General features: G+C 46.1%; 4 protein-coding genes across 5 annotated transcripts in view; all 4 read left to right on the plus strand.

Annotated features, from left to right (window-relative positions):
• The window catches only part of dyrk1b (dual-specificity tyrosine-(Y)-phosphorylation regulated kinase 1B), a 61756-nt gene extending 59360 nt beyond the window's left edge, over positions 1–2396 (plus strand). The window contains exon 13 of one of the 2 annotated variants that reach the window (XM_040049925.1): positions 326–2169. In XM_040049925.1, coding sequence (XP_039905859.1) covers positions 326–841 — 516 coding nt within the window. In that variant the 3' untranslated portion in view covers positions 842–2169. Of the gene's footprint in view, positions 1–325 lie in introns of both variants that reach the window. The other variant, XM_040049924.1, reaches the window with a different exon arrangement.
• A 5695-nt stretch (positions 2397–8091) lies between these two features.
• On the plus strand, positions 8092–12111 carry LOC120745215 (protoporphyrinogen oxidase-like). Its single transcript, XM_040049938.1, has 4 exons — positions 8092–8215; positions 10364–10454; positions 11689–11824; positions 12089–12111. Exons 2-4 carry the CDS (start codon positions 10371–10373, stop codon positions 12094–12096), a joined length of 228 nt encoding a protein of 75 aa, XP_039905872.1. The 5' UTR covers positions 8092–8215; positions 10364–10370; the 3' UTR covers positions 12097–12111.
• A 50-nt stretch (positions 12112–12161) lies between these two features.
• LOC120745245 (protoporphyrinogen oxidase-like) lies at positions 12162–15678 on the plus strand. The gene is made up of 4 exons (XM_040049964.1): positions 12162–12204; positions 12366–12498; positions 13281–13425; positions 15620–15678. Exons 1-4 carry the CDS (start codon positions 12188–12190, stop codon positions 15676–15678), a joined length of 354 nt encoding a protein of 117 aa, XP_039905898.1. The 5' UTR covers positions 12162–12187.
• Positions 15679–15973: 295 nt separating this feature from the next.
• Positions 15974–18685, plus strand: part of LOC120745246 — a 5481-nt gene continuing 2769 nt past the window's right edge. Inside the window, exons 1-4 of the mRNA XM_040049965.1 lie at positions 15974–16121; positions 17154–17272; positions 17509–17622; positions 18265–18414. Coding sequence (XP_039905899.1) covers positions 15974–16121; positions 17154–17272; positions 17509–17622; positions 18265–18414 — 531 coding nt within the window. The remainder of the gene's footprint in view (positions 16122–17153; positions 17273–17508; positions 17623–18264; positions 18415–18685) is intronic.

Genomic DNA, 18685 nt, shown 5'->3' on the forward strand with positions numbered 1-18685 from the left:
TGTCATCTGTGTGTAAAACAGTCGACTCGCTCTGTCTGGATGCTGTCGTCAGCCGCCGGGCACAAAAACGTCGGAGCGCGCCGTCTTTGCGGTTGCATGTAGCCGACCAGTCCACTGATTGGTCGCTTCCTGGCCAATCAGTGGCATTTAGTCATCTCTACACGGCTCGATGGGAACCCTGGCCGCGTAGCTTAAAGAAGTGTCTGGTGCCGCGTACTACCACAAGGACAGAGTTGAGTCGGTGCTTGTGGAAAAGAGATGGTGCTGTCACTGGTCCCATTATAATCCCAACCCACTGACCGTGTCTCTCTTCTTTTCCATCTAGGCTCCCTCACAGCAGCAGATGAGAATGTGGCCAGGCAGTGATGGCGGAGGTGGGGGTCAGGATCCAGGATACACCCAGTTGCTGCTCCATAAGCCAGCTGCCTCCCAACAACACCAGCGCCACTTCTTGGACCCGCCCCACCACCCACACCCAACTTACTCCCACCATGGGAATGGTGGCCGTGGCCTGAGGCAGGGTGGACAGACAGGCATCGGCGGAGGGGGGGGCCCACAGGGATCCTCGCCCCAGATGAGTGACAGCATGGATGTGAGTGTATCCCTGGGGCTGCACCACCTGGGGGCGGTGTCTTCCATGGAGGCCTCTCAGTTTGGCTCTGCATCTCTGCCCCTCGCTCTGCCAATCGGACTGTCTGCCTTCCGGACTCGGACGGCTCCCACCGCCCCAGGGCCACAAGCCCAGCCCCCTGAAGACTACTACCCTGCCTCCAACAACAATAACCCCACTGGGGGAGGCAGAGGGAGGCCGGACTCAGACGAGGGGCCAGCCAACTCTTGATAAAACCTGAACCATGCCCTAAAGCCATACAATTTTAACTACAACTACTACAACTACACACATACAGCCAGAGTTCAGAGACAAAGAGGTGAACTTTGTGCTGAAGGAGACTTTGTACTGCATGAGAGGAGGAGGAAGAAGGAGGAGGATGCTGGGAAACTCCTTTTTCCTGTTTTAGTTTGTCTTTGTCGCGCCTGTAACTGGAAAGGAATGATTGTGACCAGTTTGTTTTTATTAATTTTAGTGTTGATTAATATCATTTGATTTTTCTCGGGTTTGAGGAGTTGTGTGTTCTGTGTGGTTGTTGTTTGAGTCTGGAGAGGAGGAGGAGGAGGATGAAGGGGAAAGAGAGAGAAGTTTTTCCATTTTATTCCATAAAGTAGCTGTAAGCTGAAGGAGGGCTCGTGCTCGCATTGGTCTGTTCATGTTTGCACACGTGCATGTGTGTTTGTAAGATATGAGATCAGATTTGTAGCAGGCCCCCCCCCCCTCGCTGGTCTGGACGGACGGTGTCTATTGATCAGTCTGACACGTCGAAGTCAGGTCACAGTTGAAGTGAAAAGGACCCATTTTGAAAGTAGGTGTAAATGCAGGCAGGAGGCTATACATACATATATATATAATATGCATATGTATGTGTATATATATGTACTGCTACACGAAGAAGACGGGGCGATTTGAAAGGTTGTGGTTGAGGACTGGCGGATTCTCTCTCGTTTTTCTTTGCGTTTGTTCTTCCTCTGATGTTCTTTGGTCGCAGCAGCACGGACAGCGAGAGGGAGACGGAGGGAGGAGGTGGTCACGGGACACTGATGCCTTGCTGACACTCACAGGGATCTCCTCCTCCTCCTTCTCCGCCTCACGCTCTCCCTGCTTTCCTCTTCCTCTCCTTCTCCTGTTGTGTTTCTCCTCCAGACAGCTCCTCCTCTCTGTGCTGCTAATCACCATGACAACTGGTCCGGATTGCTGCTAAAGATCCAACACAGATCAATAAAAAAATAAAAAGAAATAGAAACAGAAATTTAAAAGAAACTTTTTAACCCTTCTGCTTAAGAGAAAAGGATAAAGTAAGAACCACTGCATCTCAATGTATTTATTACTATTTAACAAGAAAAAAACAAACTGAAAGTAACCCTTTTTTCTGCTCTTCTTTGTTTGGTTGCCTTCTTTCTGCAGGTGAGCTCTGATTGGCTATTGTAACAGTGACAGTAACTGGTGACATGGGAATGCCACTGGTTGTGGGGCTGGGTGGAGGGTAAGGGTTGGGGCAAAATAAAGTTGGATATATAATAAGAATAAAGAGTATACTTTTGCACACCAAAGTCAAACAAACATCAGCTTTCTGCTTTTCTTCCTCCTGATCTGATCGTCGCGCCCTGTCAGGTTGAATGCTGCACTTCTCATTTTCCGTCCTTGCTCCTCGTACAGCCACCACACTTTCTAAAGAAGTGTGGATATCCACTGAATTAATGAAACATGTCATCATAACAGCTGTTACACATGAAACAGTCAGGCTACAATAAGGTTTTTGTCTTAATTAAAGGCGTGAAAATGAGCTGTGGTACACTTGTAGTTGTTAGCTCGGTGCTAATACCACCACAAACTAAATAGGAGAAAGGAACTGGGCATCAGGAGACTTCCTACTGAATGTCAACCATTGCCTGATCACTGACCTTACAAAGGTGAGTTGTGTGTTGTTCTTTCAACTTGTTGAGTTGTAGCTATGCGCTGGCTCTGATGTCTGCAGCACCCTGCACTTATGAAGGTCATTGCCAAAGAAACTGGATGTACAGTATGTTGGCCCTGCAAGTAATGGATCTGTTGTGATGACCTGATGGAAAGAAGCAGCTGCACTTCTGAGTAAGAAGCTCAACCCTCGCCCGACTCATTCGTAGGTTAGGACTTGGGAACAAAGATTCTGTAGATCACGCTGCCGGGCTGAGCGATTTCCTCAACTGACTTTAAATCTTACAGACGTGCCTCCTTCCCTGAATGGAGATTTTCAGCTGTGAGTGAAAGAGCAAACACTCTGCAGAAAAGGTTCATCATCAAAGCAGACGCTTTTCCAAGTCTGATATTTAGGAATCTACTGGAAGCTTTTTTTAAATTGACAGTTCTTCAAGAGTACTGTCGATTAAAGACCAAAATACTCAGTTCTGCTCTACAAGGGCCTGATATCCACTTACAAGGACATTATGCTGCTACTGTTGTATCAAAACTTTAAACAAAAGTAAGGTAAAAAAAAAAAATCTGGCAATTCTTTGTTTTTACATTCATCAGGCCCCAATGTGACCAAATATCAAAGAGGAATTAAAAATGCTGCTGTGGAAGAGTCCGGGTCTTAGGAGGTTAAGTATCTCGGGGTCTAGCTCATGAGTGATGGGAGAAGGGAGCGAGAGATTGACAGTCGGATTGGTGCTGCGGCTGCAGTGATGTGGATGCTGTTGTTGTGGTGGCGAGAGAGCTGAGTGTAAAAGCAAAGCTCTCAATTTACCTGTGGATCTACATTCGTCCCTCACCTATTGTCACGAGCTTTGGGTAGTAACCAAAAGAATTGCGTATACAAGCGGCAGAAGTGAGCTTTCTTCCTGGCTGACCCTCTGCGATTAGAGACAGCCATCCAGGAAAGGCTCGGAGTAGAGCCGCTGCTCCTCCACATCAAAAGGAGCCAGCTGAGGTGGTTTGGGTGGCTGACAAGGATGCCTCCTGGACGAGGTGTTCTGGGCATGTCCCACCGGGAGGAGGCCCCGGGGCAGACCCAGGACACGCTGGAGGGATTATATATCTCAGCTGGCCTGGAAACTTCTTGGTGATCCCCTGGAGAAGCTGGGGATGTGGCTGGGGGTCTGGGCTTCTCTGCCTAGGCTGCTGCCCTGCAACCTGGCCCCAGATGAGCAGAAAAGATGGAAGGATGTACTGACAGGACTTTGTGCTGTTGAAATTTGAGATCTCGAAGTTAAAAGACACAGCTGGCCAAAAGGCATTAAGTGGAAGAGAAGTTAAACTTTAGCATGATTGGATTGCTGATGTTTGAGGAGGCGAACAGGAGGCTGATAATATCGTGCATATTAATTTATTTAAGAAGTGACAATATTCTTTAAAAAATGTGACTTTATTCAGAGGTTCATCATTATTCTACAGGCATCACACTGACAGGCGTACAGTGATAAAGCTCAGCCTTCAGCGTGTATATGACCACTCTGGTTCACCCGTCGGCTTTTACAGGGAATCAAGCTTGTGTGGTGCTTTGAGCGCTTTCTTCTTTCACGCTGCGTTCACCTGCACACTCATACCAGCACTTTTTAGCTAACATTCAAACAAACAAAATGGAGGTTGTACCCTTTATATACTACAACTGTCAGATGATTGGTCTAAAAGAATCACATGTCAACCTGTGCTTTTAAGATTATGGTTAACAACAATTTTAAATCTTAAAACAGGTGTTTACAGTAAGTTTTGTCTTTTTGTGAAAGTTTTAAAAGCTTGTTTACAAAAACAAAACGTGACGAATGCTGAAATCCAACAGTCTGTCTCTGAGAAAGCAGCCTAGTTAAACTGCCTGCATAGCTTAAGGAGACGATTGCTTTCATTTTGATGTTATTCACTGGGTTATTTTTTTTATAGCTCTCTACATCAAAAGCGATTATTAATGTGCTGCTTAGTTTGGAGTCACCAGCGCCCTGTCCTACAGGAGTGGGGCAGGGATCAGGGAAGTCCAAAGCTACTTGGTGAGCCAACAAACAACTGCTGAAACGTTCTTGGGAACACAGACTGTCAGCTTTCTGGTTGGAAGGTATCTGAACTGCTATCTGAGGTTGAGAGATATTGGCTTGATATATCCAGAGGTTGGGTTCTGGAAACCAGTCTCCCTGAGAGGGAGTGAATTCTGCTGGACTTGGGAGTTCCTCTCAGTGAATATGTGCCGTGGTGAGCATCCCTATAGCCACTGGTTTGAATCCTGTATGTTGGGGTTTTCCAAAGTGGATAAGAGAGTTACTTCCCTGCACATTCGGGTTTGGTCCTGAAGATTTTATTATATATTTTTTATTAGTCCTTTATTTATCCAGGTAAACATCTCATTTTCAATGACCTGGCATCATGGCAGCAAAAGTCAAAAATACATGTACCACACAAGTACATAAGAATGAAAACAAATACAATATCCCGCACAAACGTGAAATATTTACAATAACAGATGATTAAGAGCAACATTAAAACAATCACACTAAAATAATTATTCTCTTGTTCCTTTAAGACGGACCTAAACTCCCCTCAGGGAACCATTTCTGACTATTTCAGTTCCTTCTGCAGATGTTCCAGGAAGCAGGGGCAGCGTATTTAAAAGCCCTTTTTCCTAATTCTGTTCTGAGTTTTGAGACAATCAATTGTCTGATATTATGAGAACGAAGCCTGTATTGGTTGTTTTCCACATATAAACACACAGATAAGAGGGAACCAGCCCAAGGAGAGATTTATAAAGACCAACCAATGGGAAGGTCTTTACGTGCCAGTAATGACACGTAAAGCACAACGGTGGACGGTATCAGATTTCTTTAGATAGTGTGCAGGTGCATTCATAAAAAGCACGTCACCGTAATCCAATACAGGTAAAAAGAAAGAAAAACCTTGCATGAATCTAGTGTTTTCTCACTTGGAGGGAGAAACAGGATCGATTTCTAAAAAAGTTGCTTAGTTTAAACTTGGACACAAGCCTTTGAATGTGAGTTTTAACATGATAAATTCTGATCTATAACAGTCCCTGGATACTCGTAAGAACATTTCAATTTCAGTTCCTTGAATGGTTTTAATCTTAGGAGACGTAGCTAGCAACTCTTTGCCATTTGAGAATAACATGAACTGGGATTTCTCTGCATTTAACACCAACTTAAGTTGAGTTCAAGGACTGAAAGACTGCAGAAATTGCAGGGTTTGTGCTACTGAAGGAGATGAACAAGAGATAATTTATCATCTGCATAAAGATGGAATGCAGCATTTGATAAGTTATCTCAAAGGTTGTTTATGTAAAGAGAAAAAAGCAACGGTCCTGGTACGGAGCCCTGAGGAACTCCTTTGGATAGTGGGGGGAAAGAGGAAGAAGACCCAGCATGGACACAGTGTGTTCTTGCTGACAAGTAATTTGATAACCAGCTTACAGCATTTACAGATAGACCAACATTGTTTAGTCTGTTTACTAAAACAGCCCATTACATCAATGATGTCATTAACCACTTTAATGCAGCGGTTATTGTGCTGTGTTGTTGTCTGAATCTCCACTGATGTTGGGAAAGAACTGAATTTTTGTCCAAACAGGTCTTTTAATATTAATAAGCTTTTCTAGAACTTTTGCAAAAACAGAGGATTTAGATATGGACCTGTAGTTATTTCAACAAAGGCAGATTTCTACTGTCTGAGAGGCTAAGATTAAAAATGTAAGTTGGTGGTTCAGCTATGAAATCTGCAGCCAACTTAAGAAGAGGATCAAGTTGATCTGGTCCTGCAGATTGATTTAGCTCCAACAGATTCAAAGCCCTGTGGAGGCTTGGACCACAGATTCAGTCTGGTTGGCTGCACCACGGCCGCCTGTTGATTAAGCTGTTTCACATGCAGTTCAATATGTCACAGTTTTCATTTTTCAAAGACTGGCATCTCATCATGTCCCCATAGGAAGATTTCATTATTTTCCATTTTTAGGATCCTTCAGATGTCTAGTAGTTTTTGAAAAGTAAAACTCTGATTTTGTTGTTTTTTGTTGCCGTCCCGTTCAGCACTGTAGCATCAGAATTATTGACTGAAGGCCAAGAAAAATGTCCCACAGATTTATGTTCCCAAGTGGATCATTACAGCTTTGCTATACTGGTCCACTCGATTGAGCTTTATAATTTATTTATTTATTTTTAACTTTTAAGTTATTACAGTCAGAACAGACGTGACTGGGGTTAGGAAAGGGAAAGACGTAGACAAGAGAAGTTTGACTAAGGAGAGGGAAAGAAAAACAGGGGAAGCAGGACAGTGAGAAAAGACGATCTGCAGGATCACCTGCTGGGAAAAAAGAAAACAAGCAAAAGGAGAACGACTGTTTTTCTGCATGACAATGAAAAAGATGCTGCGACAAAGAAACAAATCTGTCAGGAATTAAATTGTAATTTAAACTGCGCAGACTCTCCGGTTGCTGTTGTTTTGCTTTTTAAACTTTAGTGGTCCTGTAGGGGCATGTTGGGGGATTCTACCTCACTAAAAAGCTGAAGCATGCACACTGACTGTGCTCTAACCCTAAAAGCCTTAAAGACCGAGGAGTCCTAACTGTCAGTACTTCACCTCGTGCCCGCTGAGCATTTCTGATGAAACCTGAAACCCAGCAGAAGTAGGGCCACATAAATAAAGCAAATACTGACCTTTTCACCTGCACTGTTAAACTGCGCTGCTGTTATTTGAGTCACACCTGAACCAGTTGGCAGCAGTAAAGTCGAAAACGGGAAACTCTTTCCTGTCAGGATGTACTTTTATTCTGAAGGAGTCTGAAAGTTGGAAGCATTCCAACACAAGGAGTAATCAAACCTTGCTGGGAGAAAGAAAGGCGGGAAACAAAGAGCTTTGGATGGACTGTGGGACGGCGAGCAACAGAATTTAAACTGGATTAGTTAGACATCAGTCAAAGAGGGCCGTTACCAGCTACACCTCCATGGATACTTCCTGATGCCACAGTAGATTTCACATTATTGGAAAAGAAGAATTTCATTGACCAGTATTATAATTATGTTCAAATATATACAAACACAGCTGGTCAAACTGGTGTAGCTGTGGTCCCGGAGTTTACGGTTGAAATAGGGAAAAGGATTAATGATGGACTTTCAGTATACACCGGAGAAATGCTCACAATACTATTAGCTTTCAGTGGGTAGCAGGCATGAGGCCATTACATGCAGTCATTCGTTCAGATTCAAGCTCATCATTGGTCCGTCTACAGTCACTCAGACGGTGGAGCAGAGATTCAGCAAACACGTTTCAGAACACACGTGATGCGACTTACAGGTGTTTTTTATGGATTCCGGCACACTGTGGAGTCAGGAAATAAGTAATAAGTAACATAATACGGGGGAGTGTGACTACTGTGGAGAGGAGGAAACATGCTCAGTAACATCAAATAGGACCTTTGTGATCAAAGGTCATCAGGCCTTATTTCAGTTTTAAAAAGAGGGGAAGCTGTTTGGATTTGAGACGCAGACCACACTCCACACCAGTTGGTGGCGGTAATGCACCATTCAGCTGTTTGCCAGCTGCCAATAAAAATCTAAAATCAAGACGAAGTCGGAAGCGTTATTGTGGTCGTGAGTGGAGGCTGCGGAGCGCGGACTCGTTGCCGTGCCTCGTCTACAGGTAAGCCCGAGCTCGGCAGCAGGACGCTGACCGTGAAGCGGCTCTGCCCGCTGTTGGCGCAGACTCTGTAACAGCCCGCGTGTTTGTTTCACGGGGATGGTGTTGGGCATCGTCCACCTGCCAAAGTACGCTCGTTCACACTTTCCACTGTGACCTGTCGTCGGGTTGTTTGGAAATGTCAGCAGCGTGCCACAGTTCTGCTGACATGTTTATGCGGCGCGTAAACCTTCTTGCGCGTCTACACTAGGCTGTGCGGCAGCGTCTGTAGACTCGCGCACGCATAACAGCACACGCACACATTGCGCGTGGGTGGCTGTAGCTGAGGTGGCAGAACTGGTTCGAGCCTAGTCTGCATGCGAGATACTGACCCGTGTTCGTCTCCGATGCATCCACGGGATGTGTGCAGATGTTAGTTAGCTAAGCCACCTGTGCTGGTGTGACTGGGTGAATCCACAAGTTACGTGAAGCGCTTTGATTGCTCAACATGGTGTAGAAACGCGCCGTGCGCGGGCACGGCCTGCTGTGGAACTTTCTGCACGTCGTTCCTCTGGTCCGGTAACATCTGGGTTCATGTCTGTCAGCTGCAATATTAAAAAAATCAAAGGGCAGTTATGCTCACATCTGTGCTGAAACATGATTAAAAAAGTTCACAGATGAGTTTTAATAAAATGTTAACATGACGTCACATCATGACATCACATTGTTTACAGTTTTTAAAGCAGTTCGAGATGAAACTGATGAGAGAAAATGTGCTGAAAGTTTCACGTCAACTGTTAAAGATGATTTTATATGAATATGATGCAATCAGACTCTGCAACGTGTGCACGCGCATACGCGTGCGTGAGTCTGATCATCACTGAAGGAGATGCGCGTGCCCGAAGCTTACATTTACGCGTCAGATAAGAGGCGGCTGGCTTCACCACATCTCACAAATGACAGCTCACTGAACCGCCGTGCTTCCTAATCCACTGAGGATAAAGGCGACACACCAAGGACAGAAAATTGGAATTCTTTCCTTTATTTCTGCTCTTTTAAGTATCAACTACACAAAAAGCCTCCTGCCAGGCTGCAGGGCTCTTTGTGTGAAGGTGGGCGGTTGGACAGACTGACAGGGTGGAGGGTGACAGAGTGAGAGGCCTGATAAACCAACTGTCGGCTATATCTTTACCAGCTATCGGCTATCAGCTACACTCAGGTCGGGGCTGGAAATAAAAATCTTCCAAACATTTTACCAGCCGCTAGTTTCTGTGTGTAACATTTGGCCAGAACAACCAAACCTTATGAATTGTATCATTTATTCTTAAATGGCCTGTATTTATATAGCGCTTTACTAGTGCCTGAGGACCCCAAAGTGCTTTACACAACCAGTCACTCACACATTCACACACTGGTGATGGCAGCTACATTGTAGCCACAGCCACCCTGGGGCGCACTGACAGAGGCGAGGCTGCCGGACACTGGCGCCACCGGGCCCTCTGACCACCACCAGTAGGCAACGGGTGAAGTGTCTTGCCCAAGGACACAACGACCGAGACTGTCCGAGCCGGGGCTCGAACCGGCAACCTTCCGATTACAAGGCGAACTCCCAACTCTTGAGCCACGATCGCCCCAACTAATTAACTGTGTTACATTTCTGTACAGTACATTTTTTTCTTACAGTGTATCACACATGTGTACCTGTACACACTGATGTAACACAGTATGAACACCTTAACTTAATTTAAACCTGACACGGTGGCTTGTGCATCGTTTTAAATTTACACGCCACTTCATAAATTTACCCACATTTGGCCAGTGGTGGGTCCTAATTTCCACCCCAGCTCAGGTCCATCAGTATGTTTCACAGCTTGTCTATCCTACAGTCTGTTTGCCATGAAGCAGAGGTTCAGCTTTAGTCTCTAATATTGAATTAAACATATAGGATTGTTAGCTCGCATGAGCAGGTGTTTCACTTCCCCTCAGAATCTCACAACAGAGCAGAGTTAAGGTCTGGAGATGGATGGTTAATCCAGTCATTCTAATGTTAAACCTTTAAGTTCGGTTCTTCATTTCACGTTCACCATGGTGGCGTAAAAACCCCCAAAACAAACGTGTGTCCAAAAACCGGACGAGCATATTCACTCTTCTTGATTTCATTTGTGTTTGCAGTTGGCCAATGAGAACAGTCGCTGTCCTTGGAGGAGGGATTGGGGGTTTGGCTGCATCCTACTACCTGTGCAAGAGCCCCCAGGTTACCAAGGTAACACATGCTTTGTTTGATTAGGAGAAAAAAGCTGGGAACAAAAACCCTCCAGGTATGAAGCAAGTTTCTCGAGCACCCTTATTACATCTGGCAGATGTTAGAAACACCCTGTGACAGTGAGCTGAAAACCTGCTTGTTGCTGGTTGAAGTTCATTATTGTCGCGCTGTTTGAAAAGTGCGCTTGAAAGGGAGTCAGCGGATCCCACGTGCTGCAGTGTAAGTACAGGAACAAAGGCAGGTGGTGTTTCCCCCACACTAGCTTCTTTTACTGGCTCCCTGTTTAGTCCAGAGTTGGATTTGAAACCCTACCCCTCATTTTTCTAACCCTCATCAAACCAGGAAGTGAAACCTCGAGATGTGGTTAGAAATTCCATTGGTAAAATGTCCTCAGCTAAGACGGGCAGGAAGTCCTGTGTGCTCAGTTCTGTTCACTTTTATTTAACACCTATCTCAGGACACTTTATATAAGAAGGCTGTTTCACATCAGTGCGCTGACCTCACTGCTAGTTAGAGCGAATGACCCAACTTTGTGTTGCGCTGAGCGCGCTGAGCGCGCTGCTCTGCGGCTGCTCTGCGGCTGCTCTGCGGCTGCGAGATGCTCCTTCATTTCAAAAAATTGTGTCCCTCGTTGTATCCACTACGAGGGGTCTGTGTCGTTTTATATCCAAATGTTTAATAAAACATGTATCGCTCATTCATCAGCACTAAAGCTCTGAAACTGTGCCGACTAGTGAAGAGTGTGTCGTTTCCACAATAGTCCCCCCGAGGTCCACGGAGCCGTTGAAAGGACTCTGGAGGTCCCTGTATGTGGAAAAGTTGACCAAACTTGGACGTGTGCAGAACGTTCATGTTCTGCAGGCTTTGCTTCTATTGGTCGCGGGAAAGTGCATCGCCACGCACCGCGGTCGATGCACGAGTATATCACGCTCCACATCTGTGCTTGTGATGCTCTTTCCTCGGCGCAGCAGGAAACTTAATGTGCGGCAAAACCTGTAGACATGAGTGGGTCCAGTGTGAAAGGATGTAGTGATTAAAGGACTTCCTGTGCAGGTGCAGGGCTTTATGTCCTCCAGGAACATCTAAAACATGAGATATGCAAATGAAGATTCAGGAAGGTCACTAAGATGTTCATATGAAATGTTGTGCCTCTTACTACCGTTTCACTTGTCTTTCATTTCTTGGTCATTGCTGCGCACATCTTGAGAGGATTTAAACCTAAATATCCAAACAGGTCATCCTTCTAGAGGCAAGCAGTCGTTTTGGAGGTTGGCTGTGGTCCACTCGGAGATCAGATGGAGCAGTGTTTGAACATGGACCCAGAGGGATTCGACCTGCAGGGGCGGGTGGGCTCCAACACGCTCAATATGGTGAGTTCATATCATAACAGCAACACTGAGACCAAATCACAGCAACTGTTGATAAGAGCTGAACTGACCACGACAGACTGAAACCTGGACGTGTGTGTGTGTGTGTGTGTGTCTGTGTGTGTCTGTCTGTGCGTGTGTGTGTGTGTGTGTCTGTGTGTCTGTCTGTGCGTGTGTGTGTGTCTGTCTGTGCGTGTGTGTGTGTGTGTCTGTGTGTCTGTCTGTGCGTGTGTGTGTGTCTGTCTGTGCGTGTGTGTGCGTTTGCAGGTGGATGATTTGGGTCTTGGAGAGGAGATCCTGCCGGTCAGCTACAGCCACGTTGCCTCCAGAAACAGAATACCTGTATGTTAATGGTCAGCTGCACAGATGCCGTCAGGAATCAGGTGAGTGTTTACAAACATTTGAATCAACCAAAACATTGATTTGGCATTATGTGCTGCTGAATGTCGACCGGCTGTAGAAATATACATATATTCAAATGAAATCACGAAGCGTAACCTGTAACTTTCCGTCTTCCTCTCCGTCTCCTTGTGCATTTTTTCAGTGGGATTGTGCGGACAGTCCCACCGTTCTCTCGGCCGCTGCTGCTGAGCGTCGCTGCTGAGATCCTGGTGAATAAAACCAAGAACGACGACGAGTCAGTCCATTCGTTCGTTTCGAGGAGGCTAGGAAAGGAGGTGAGCAGAACTTTGTGTCAGTAAACAAGCCCCACACACAGTCGCTTCAATAAACCTGTGGTAACATGGCAAAAACAGAGATGCAACAGGAGCCACAAATCAAATGGCATCATTGAAACCAAGTTACTGACCTAACACCAGCCAAATATAGCAACAAGAAACCCAAACAAAAGTGACCTGATGTCAGTCTCAAAATGTTCAGTCTGGAAAAACTTCGCTGATTTAGTAACTTCAATAAGACTCCTTTCATCAGCAATATACTTACATCTTATCAAACCCAGACAAATGTTTTCCAGTTGCAATTTGCTTTTGCAAAGGCCCACAAAAAGACCCCTTACTAAAAGAAACAAAACCGCAGCAGCCCTTCAGTTAGAGTGGAAACTCCTGTGTGCTTGCCTGATCATGCACCCCAGTCGGTATTCAGATTAGAGCTGCTTGAACATTCAGCCCAGTGACCCCTGTAGGCAGCTCTAAAGGTTCTGAAGCAAAGAGCTGACGCGTGACCAGGAGGCCGGCAAAAACTCAGACTGAACCAAAGGCTGAATGAGCAGGTGTAGATACCTGACAGCTGTTTATCTCATTCTTTATGAGGGAGGGACTCATGATGCAGCGAGGATTATCATTTGGAAACACGAGTGTATTTATTAGGGAAGACATGGAAACGTGAAGCTAGTCTCTAACAGTAATTACATAAGATTCACTTAACTAAACAGGTAACGTGTGTGTGTGTGTGTGTGTGTGTGTGTGTGTGTGTGTGTGTGTGTGTGTGTGTGTGTGTGTAGTTAGCAGACATAGCTGTGGACAGCTTGTGTCGGGGTGTATTTGCAGGGGACTGCAGGAAGTTGAGTGTGCGCTCTTGTTTTCCTGTCCTCTACAACGCAGAGCAGCACAGAGGTTCCATCGTCCTGGGAATGCTGCTGGGCTCAGGTACACTCCAACACTTCCACTCTGACCATTTCTGACAGTTTCCCAGTACGTGCAACCATTTACCCGCACTGCACTTCCAGTTGGTCTTAAAATCACTCCCAGGACTTTCTGACGTGTTTGTCAGGACTCTGATTAAACGTCTGTGTTTAGCCTCATAAAATCAAATAATTGATTTGAGCTCTGGTTCTACACGCTGGCTCTTCGTGGCTATTTTTCTGCCTGCATTGATGCTAACAGATGGTTGTTGTGTGCTGTCATCATTTGTTTGGATTCAAGCGTTTTCAGGCGGTCTCACTTTCCTCTGTGCTACCAGTGAAGTGTGCTGTCTTTATTGCAGGACTAAGGTTGTATGTTTGAAACCTGCAGGTGAGGCTCAGGTGATTACTCGCGGCCCTCTGGCTAAAAGATCTAAGAAAGAGTCGTGGGCACAGTGGTCGTTGAAGAGGGGCATGCAGTCGTTTCCAGAAGCCATTGCAGAGAACCTACAACAGAGTGGGAGAGTGCAACTTCACAAAGAGGCTGTTGTTAAGCAGATTGATCCTTCAGCCTCTGGTTGGCAGGTTAGTGCAGAGGTTAAAGACGTTTAACTAAACCTTAGGTGGTTTGCAGTGGTGTGTTATGTTGGTACCATCATATCAGGCATGGTAGTGTCGGGGGATGGCAGTTTGTTTGCTTCTTGCAAGGTTTCACATTTCCTGAATGTGTAATGTTCTGATTCCCCTCGCCTGCTAGCACGAGGAAGTAACGACCGTAAGAAAGAAGGATGGTGAACTTGGACTGTGCTGCCATGAGGTTTTGTAAGGGAGCTCAGATCAATCTCTTCTTATCTCTGCATCACCAGCAGGTTGAAACTCAGGGTAAGTAATGTTGTTATTTGGTCTACATCAAGTTAACCTATTGAAAATACAGCGAGGTTCCTCTGTACGTAACCGAGACGTCATTGACTGCAAAGTTGAGCTTTGATTCAAGATTTAACACCCGTGTGCTTGATTGTTCAGTTCAAACATTTCAGAGGCCGTAGAGTCTAAGATGACTTTGATAAGCTGCGTGTGTGTGTGTCTGTGTGTCTGTGTGTGTGTGTCTGTGTGTGTCTGTGTCTGTGTGTGTCTGTGTGTGTGTGTCTGCGTGTCTGTCTGTGTGTCTGCGTGTCTGTCTGTGTGTCTGCGTGTGTGTGTCTGTCTGCGTGTGTGTGTCTGCGTGTGTCTGTCTGCGTGTGTGTGTCTGCGTGTTGTCTGTCTGCGTGTCTGGTGTGTGTGTCTGCTGTTTGTTGTGTCTGCGTGTCTGTCTCGTGTGTTTGTGTCTGCGTGTCTGCGTTGTGTGTTGTCGCCGTGTCTGTTGCGTTTGTGTGTGTCTGCGTGTGTGTGTCTGTCTGCGTGTGTGTGCGTGTCTGTCTGCGTGTCTGCGTGCGTGTGTGTGTGTCTGCGTGTGTCTGTCTGCGTGTGTCTGTCTGCGTCTGTGTGTGTCTTGCGTGTTGTCCTTCTGTCTGCCATCGTCTGCGTGTGTGTGTCTGCGTGTCTGTCTGCATGTCTGCGTGTGTGTGTCTGCGTGTGTCTGTCGGCGTGTTGCGTGCGGTGTGTGTCTGCGTGGTGGTCTGGTGCGTGCTGTGTGATCTGCGTGTGTGTGTCTGCGTGTCTGTCTGTCTGCATGTCTGCGTGTGTGTGTCTGCGTGTGTGTGTGTGTCTGTCTGCATGTCTGCGTGTGTGTGTCTGCGTGTCTGTCTGCGTGTCTGCGTGCGTGTGTGTGTCTGCGTGTGTGTGTCTGCGTGTGTGTGTCTGCGTGTCTGTCTGCGTGTGTGTCTGCGTGTCTGTCTGCGTGTGTGTCTGTCTGCATGTCTGCGTGTGTGTGTCTGCGTGTGTCTGTCTGTGTGTCTGTCTGTGTGTCTGTGTGTGTCTGTCTGTGTGTGTCTGTGTGTGTCTGTCTGTGTGTGTCTGTCTGCGTGTGTCTGTCTGCGTGTGTGTGTCTGCGTGTGTGTGTCTGTGTGTCTGCATCTGTGTGTCTGCGTGTCTGCGTGTGTGTGTCTGTCTGCGTGTGTGTGCGTGTCTGTCTGCGTGTCTGCGTGTGTGTGTCTGCGTGTGTCTGTCTGTGTGTCTGTCTGTGTGTGTCTGTCTGCGTGTGTCTGTGTGTGTCTGCGTGTGTCTTTCTGCGTGTCTGTCTGCGTGTGTGTGTGTCTGTGTGTGTCTGCGTGTGTCTGCAGGTCCGTTTGGAGGGTGGAGTCCTGTCAGCCGACCACATCATCTCTGCACTGCCTGCTAAAGGCAAGTATGATTGTGAAGCACTGATGGTGCAACAGCAGCTTCACTCTGAGCTTCCCTGAACAGCTGTAAGGGATTTCCACTGCTTTGTGTAACATCATCCTTTCTCTCACGACCCAGCAGCTTGTGACTGTGCAGTGGGTAAAATCATTTCCTACGTGTATTTTTTAAGGTGCTCTTGAAATTGTTGCTCTGTGGGACCAGCACTCCGACACAGGAAGTCTAGATTGGCCGTCAGCTTAAAAAGTCCTATTTCTGCTCTTCGGTTCTTCCTCAGTAGCCGCTGCAAAACGTAGATGCAGCCGACGGGTGAGGGAACTCGACCAGTTCAGACTGCCGCTCTCCTCCAGGTGTCTACCCCGTCTCGCTTTGACCACAACCGGGGTCCCGAGCAGCCTCGCAGAAACGTCAGCGACAGCGCCGCTGTAGATCGCTGCTCTTGCAGTACGACTAGGTTTAGTTTAGGTGGCTCGGGAAGCTGACCCACTAGGGTCTGTTAACTGGAGACTGGAGTGACCTGTAAGAGCTATTATAACAAATGTAGTTCAATACTCATTGTTAGCTTTATTGTTTTACAAAGGGTTAAAAGGGAATGTCCACAATTTAGACTTTTGATGCAAATATCTTATTAAAGCATTTTTAAAAGATCAAAAGCTGAATCAATGGTAGGAATCACAGAAGCAACCAGTGACATGATTGAAATCATAACTTATTTAACAGAGCTTGCTGTGAACTAATGCGGACTTTGTTCTGACCTCTGGGAGGTAGAAGAAGAGGACACGCCACATCTATGTGGATGTAGTCTGTCGGCGAGGAGTCGAGCGCTTGGAAGTAGTTTTGTAGACACAAACAGAAGAAATCCAAATCCTCCTGAATTTCTACACTAACATGGCAAAAATCACAAATCCACTCACACGTCCACAGTGCTGGGCGGTGCTTGTTATAAAGTTCGTGGTGTCTCTTTCTGGACACCCAATCACTGTTGTTGCCCAACATCCAGCCGCACCGTTCACGTGGGTCAGAGCTAAGTTTTAAACTTCAAAGTAACTTCATGACGTTTTCTTCTTGTTTCATTCTTAGTGTAGAAATCCTGTCACATATGATACACTTCACTTAGTCTCACTCAGATTTATCATCACATCCATTTTAACATCATCTCCTTTGAATTCAAACGCACAAGAATGCTTCCTCTCAGCTTTGATGGTTGAGCTCGCTGGTTTTACATCATGACACGTTGGTAATGACGCACTGTTTCTCAGGCCATCAGTCGCGGCTGAACCCGCTGAGTTAGCACTAAATGGCAGGATGGTTTCCAACTGCTGGTCGATTTTATGAACATGTAAGCATTCAAGTTCTCCGGTAAGACGACGGCGACCCCATTTCGAAAACCTGCCTGTGTGACACCAAGTGTTCTGGATCATTTGAAGGATGACATTAGAAGTTTCCTTTTTCGAGCCCTTGTTTCTCTGTTCACAGCTCTTTCTTCAGTGCTGCCCCGCTCCTGCCAACCTCTTACCCAGCAGCTGCAGGACATCTCCTCAGTAACAGTAGCTGTGGTCAATCTGGAGTATGACGGCTCCATCTTGCCTGTAATGGTGAGAATACAGGAGAGCACAAAAAACACTTCTTTGAATTTTGAGATTACCAGATACAAGAAGATTTTCACTGTTGTAAAAACAAACTATATTGAAGCATCGCTTTCATTCTGTGAGCCACTGAAGCCTCCAGTGCAAACACTGACTTCTTTTCTGATTCCTGGAGAAAAGAACATCAGACAGACTGCACACAAGCTTATTCAAACCTGTGTGTGTCCGTGTGTGTGTGTGGGCAGGGTTTTGGTCACCTCGTCCCGTCATCGGAGGACCGAGGGTTACTCGGGGTGGTCTATGACTCTGTTCCCTTCCCTCAGCACAACAGACCAGATGGACAGACTACTAGACTGACGGTACAGACGAACAGCACCTTGCGTCACTCTCACAGTGTGTTTCTGTGTGTAACAGTTGGTCGATGCAGCTTTGTGGAAGATTTGTTGCCTGCCAGCATCTTCACTGTGGCTCATACTGATTTGTGATCATGGTCGTCTTTTCTTGTTACACTACTTTTTCTTTTCAGACATTTATCTGTTGCTATTACGTCTCACAGCATGACTATTATGTCATTTCTTCTTCGTCTTCTTCTTGTTTTACTGGCAGTTGGCAGCACATTTAGAGCAGGTGGTTGTGCTGCCCTCTAGTGGAATAAAATGTAACTGTTACTCACGCTGCAGTCTTTGTTCCCAACACTGCTCTGATGGATGCCTGATCACCTGTTTATAAGTATAACTGTGCAGGTTCTCATCCAGCTCATGGTAATCTAAGGAACGTGGAAGATTGACTGGATTCTTTAACTTAGAATGAGAATATGAATTTACATGAACGTCGCTGTTCATGTACTGCTTTGGAGTATCCTGTGCTAATGGGGGGGGTACTACAGGAAGCACTGAAGCATATCTTCATAGTATTTGAAGAACTCAGCTTTTATAATGACAACAACACTTCCACTCATTTCACATGTGATTATCTGTCATATCTTTTATCATGTTTCCTAGGTAATGATGGGCGGGGCTTGGTTCCAGGAGGAGTTTGGGGTTCCAGAAGCTGCAACAGCGGAGCGTCTCTTATCAAGAGCCACTGAGGCGGTGCGCTGCCACCTCGGAGTCACTGCGGCACCCAGCTGGAGTCGAGTGATTCTGCACAGGGTATGACCCCACATATTATATAACACACACACACACACACACACACACACACACACACACACACACACACACGACTGTGCCACACGAGGAGTCGGATGTCATCATGGCGGGATCTCTTCCATTTCTGAAGGACAATAACTTTTTTGCATATCGTCATGTAAACATGTTTCAGACGAACAGATACAAACTGCAGTTTTGAAATAACGATTTCATTTATTAATAGAAAAAGGCCATCCAAACATTCCTGCCTTTGACTGGAGGAAGTCATTCC

The sequence above is a fragment of the Simochromis diagramma genome, unplaced genomic scaffold (assembly GCF_900408965.1).
Source record: "Simochromis diagramma unplaced genomic scaffold, fSimDia1.1 OVJJ01000021.1, whole genome shotgun sequence".
In the NCBI taxonomy this organism is placed as follows: Eukaryota; Metazoa; Chordata; class Actinopteri; order Cichliformes; family Cichlidae; genus Simochromis; species Simochromis diagramma.